Raw genomic sequence first — 5029 nt, 5'->3', positions numbered from 1 at the left:
ATTGTTTGAAAAATTAAATTTAAAGGAATTGTTTGTAAATAGGTATGCAACACATCGTACACTTCAGCATAAGAAATTACTGATACTAACTACGTAATACTACTTTGCCCTATGCTGACAGCACTCTTAATTTCTTTTATATATAATATTATACGTCTTATCTTTTCCTTACTAATTAATAAGAAGTAAACATTATTATTATTTACATGATTAAACCTTTAATTTAAGTAGGTACTTACATACGAAGTACCTACGAACAATAAAAATTAAAATATTTCTTTAAATTATTTAATTTAACAGATAATACATTGTACTTTTTTATGATAATATTCATTTTACAATTTTGTTTTTAAAAATTGCTTTAGATGTTTATATACCGAACTTTTTCCTAACTACTTCTGCTGCTGCTGCTGCTCCTACTACTAGTACTGCTAGTGCTATCACTACTACTGCTACTGCTACTAGAACTACTATTAGTCCGTTTTGTTCTTTTATTTTTCAAATTTCGTTTTATTTTTTTCCTACTAGTTTCACTGCTTGAAGTGTTTTTGGTGTTCTTTTTCGATTTCTTGACGCGTCTCTTTTTATTTTCATTCTCACTTCCATTAGACGTCGCTATCTTTCGCTTTTTTGTTTTCGTATGTTTACTTTTATTTTCTTCAGCATCATCATTAGAATCATTATCCTTCCTATGTTTTCGTTTAGCTTTTTTATTGTGTTTGAATTGTTCCTCACACTCCTGATCATCATTGCTCTCTGAAGAATTGCTCTGCTTATAGGATTTTTTAAAAACCATTTTTTCTTCCAAATCGTTACGTTTTTTGTAATACTTCCCTTCAGAATTTCCTTTAATATACAACTTATTTTCATATTTATATTCTTTCGATCTGCCTCCACTCAGTTCATATTTTGGTCTTTTTTTAATGTCATAATTTCTTTTATCTCCTGAAATATTTCTTTCTGAATGGTAATCTCTGTTATAATGTCTATAATTTTTGGATGAGCTTTTTTCTCTTTCCTTACTGTAATGCTTGTCAATTACTTCATCTTTAACTCTTCTTTCTTCACTTCTATAATTACCATTTCTTTTTTCTTTCCTATATTTTTCATGAGATCTGCTTCTTCTATATCTCCAAGATGGTGAATTTCTTGATTTTCTCTCAGAAGATATGCTTTGTATTTGACTTTTACTAGTGGCTTTCTCTGTGTTCCTTGAATGCCGATTTTCATTGAAACTTTGTGTTCTCTTATAATTTCCTTTTCCAGTATTATTTTTTGTATCAGTTGTTTTGCGACCTTCATCGTCATAGTGTGTTACTCCTCTTCCTTTTCCAAGCCACTTTACTTTTGCTACAGACTGACTGAAATCGACATGAATTCTTCGGTCATCTATTAACACGTTATCCATTTTAAAATAAGCATCCTCACAAGACTTTTTTTCATCAAACTCTATAAAAGCATACTGTAAAGAATCACCCGTTTTTCTATCTCTTATAACTTCACATGAATTTATTTTACCAAAACGGCTAAAAATTATTTCTAAATCGTCATCAGTAGTGACAGGATTTAGTTTACACACAAACAATACATTTTCAGGTGGAGCCATTTCCGCATCAGGAATATCTCCAACCATTTCTAATATGGTAGCTCTTGCTTTTGCTTCTCTTTCTGCATTCATTTCTTCAATTTCTTCAAACGTTTTACCATCGAATTCATTTATATCCTCATCTGGAGCTATTCTACCTCCCTGTAAACGTTCTGCACTTGGCGATGGTGATCTTTCAGGTATTCTCAATTTCTGAGGATCTGGAAATGGATCATCCAAAATCACTGTATGTGTTATTCTGATGTCCTGATAAGGACGATGATCATTATCACAAATTGCTTCGTTTAGTTTCTCTAGCATTTCAAATCCCTCTACCACTTCCCCAAATACACAATGTCTATTATCCAAATAACTTAAATCAGGAGCAAGAGTAATAAAAAATTGGCTGCCAATCATACACTTGTCATCTCCTACAAAGGATACAAGACCCATTTCTGTGTGCTTAATTCTGGGTTGTGTTTCGGGTTCAAAATAACGTTTTAAAGGTCCTTCAAGAACACCAAATATTGATTCACCGCCTGTTCGAGAACCAGTTGGATCACCAGTTTGAGCTATAAATCCAGAATTTACAGTGTGAAATAAGTTGTAATTGTAGTATTTTATCTTGCATAATTTTAGAAAATTGAGACAAGCTTTTGGGCGTTCTTTCATGTACAAATCAATGGTGAAATCTCCTAACGTCGTCTCGACAATTACAGACATTCTGATTGTATACAATTTTTAGTTATTGTGGTATTCTAAATTCAATAGATTTACATTTACTTTCCTCTACAATTAGGTGGCCATCGTATCGTAAAAATTATATATTATATCGAATTATTAATACCAACCGCCATACAATTAACCTATATTTTCAAATGCCACATTTGAAGGTTAGAGATTATAGACCATAGTTATAGACATTGTTTATAGACATAGGTTATAGATTTATATATCATAGATAACAGATACATAGTGAATATTATCTATGGACTTAGTGTACATCATAAATACTACACCAGACATAAAAATACAAATACTACTACAGGGCGTATTGACTAGACCTGCAGGAGGGCGCGTAAATCAGCGCATTTCGAGTTGACCATCTATTACCCTTTGTAGATCTATTGTCTATGTATTAGGTACTGTGCTAGATAAAGCGCCAAAAGTTATTAGAATAGGTTAAAAAAATAAACAAGGATAAATTACTTTGAACTGCGTAAATAATTAAGGTTTGGTATACTGGACTGTCACTAACCAGTCTGATCACTAAAAATACAAAACTCGACATACTTCAATCCGTCAACAACTGCTACATTCATAACATACTTCTTGCCTATGCTAGCATCAGTTTGGAGGATTTTTGAAATGTTATTTACTGCTTATAGCTGCACACTTTTTCAACTTTTCCCCCCATATGTGATAGTTTTCCTTACCTCTACCCTCCATACATTAACTATCACACGCTTATCACATAAATTAATACTCACTCATAATTTAGATCAACATGATTTTGTATCCATGTTAATGAAGAATTTTTTGAAATTTTAATTAGCAATGTATTTTTCTGATCCGACGGGACTTGAACCTTGACGAAACCCCTGTATAATCTACAGTGGGTGGATCGTCTTTAGGGAGTTAGACCGTAGGTTCAACCATAATGGGGGGGGGGGGTTCTTAAAGAGAAACCAGACTGAGGGCAGCAGCTTTTTCAGTACTCAGGGTGGCAGAGATCACGATCGGTATAGCACTCTGATGCACAATACTGCGATAAGGAAGGCAATGAGAAATCACCACAAGAACAAACCGAACTCAAATCATGGCGTCTTTTGGGGTAGAGCACTCGGACGTAAACTAGTCCTCCATTCAGATGTCCGGACGGGGACTACCTCGGGGGATGTCATCAATAAGTGCAACAGGGGTAGGTGCAATATTTCACGAGTCGGAGCGTGGAATGCTAGGGCAATGGGGCAAGTAGGGAAATTGAAAAATTTGAAAGTTGAGATGAATAAATTACAATTAGATATAGTAGGCATTAGTGAAGTCCGCTAGCCCGAAGCTGGAGACTTCTGGAGTGGAGAATTTAAAATAATACATACAGGATCGGTGGAAGGTAATTCGGGGGTAGGAATTGTAATACGTAAAAAAGCAGAGCAAAGTGTAGAAAGTTACTTACGAAATTGAGCTAGTTGCGGTTAAATTAAACTCGAAGCCGGTAAAAACGGTATTAGTGCAAGTCTATATGCCTACGTCATCTTATAGTGATGAAGACGAGAAGCGGTTTATGCAGATATAGAGGACGTGTTAAGTTTAATGAGAGGACAGGAAAACCTAATAGTTGTAGGAGACTTCAAAGCTGTAATAGGTGAAAGCCAAGACGGTTCTTTTGGACTGCAATAGAATTGATAGGGGAGATAGATTAATAGAATTTTGCGATAAACATAACAAAATTCAACATCATAACAACCATCACGTTAGGAGGCGCTATACGTGAAAGATGCTAGGGAAATATCAGTTAGATTACATACTTGTTAGGCAAAGATTTAAAAAGCAAGTGAAGAACTGTAGGAGTTATCCAGGAACAGATATAGATAGCGATCATAACTTAGTAGTTATGAAGACAAATCTTAAAATAAACCCAATAAAAAATTCTGAGAAAGAGGGAAGTTAAGAGATGTCTTGACTTAGAAAAGCTAAAATGTAACGAAACGCCTGATAAGTTAGGTACAAAGACAGACGAAATACTAAAGGCGGTGGGAGAAACGAATTACAGGGACAGCAACGGGAGTTAGAAGGTGTAGAGGTAGATCTAGATTAAATTATTGTTCGCAAATAGTTAAGGATGTGGGTTGTTCTAGTTTTAGGGAAAAAGATTAGCTCAGGATAGGAAACTGTGGAGGTGCGTGTCCAACTAATCTTAGGACGGACGACCTTCTGATGATAATGTACTTTTGAAAATGAACATTGTCCGGAAATATAATTTATATGCTTAATTTTTATATGGAAGGAAAACTTTCTTATTTAAAAATAGTTACGCTAATGAAAAATGATTTTGTCTGGTCATCGATGGTAAAAATAAAATTGGGAATTATAATGAGGATAAGTATTATATATAATTTAAACTGAAAATTCTATTTGGTGTACTTTCCAAATTTTGCTTAATCTTTGTAAAATAAGTGGCAGACTACTAAGTACATTAATAATAATTAAACTTTATTAAATAGCTTTTAGATGTTTATTTAATGTTACAATTTTTGTTTCAATAAATACAGTAAATTAACATTTCAAACAGTATCAAAATAAAAACACTAAAAAAGTCGATGTTGTAGACTTACCTATATTATTTTTTTTATTTTTACAATATAACTTTTTGTTATAGACTTACAGAAATAGAAACACTTATTAGATTCTTAAATTCTTATCAATTATTATTATTATGATATT

General features: G+C 33.1%; 1 protein-coding gene across 1 annotated transcript; it reads right to left on the bottom strand.

Annotated features, from left to right (window-relative positions):
- Positions 1–296: 296 nt before the first annotated feature.
- On the bottom strand, positions 297–2479 carry LOC108733622 (peptidyl-prolyl cis-trans isomerase sig-7). The gene has a single exon (XM_018464863.2). The coding sequence runs from the start codon at positions 2306–2308 to the stop codon at positions 389–391; it is 1920 nt and encodes a 639-aa protein (XP_018320365.1). The 5' UTR covers positions 2309–2479; the 3' UTR covers positions 297–388.
- Between the last annotated feature and the right edge of the window lie 2550 nt (positions 2480–5029).

The sequence above is a fragment of the Agrilus planipennis genome, unplaced genomic scaffold (genome assembly GCF_000699045.2).
Source record: "Agrilus planipennis isolate EAB-ADULT unplaced genomic scaffold, Apla_2.0 scaffold67, whole genome shotgun sequence".
Taxonomy (NCBI): domain Eukaryota; kingdom Metazoa; phylum Arthropoda; class Insecta; order Coleoptera; family Buprestidae; genus Agrilus; species Agrilus planipennis.
This window is presented reverse-complemented; position numbering and strand designations above follow the sequence as displayed.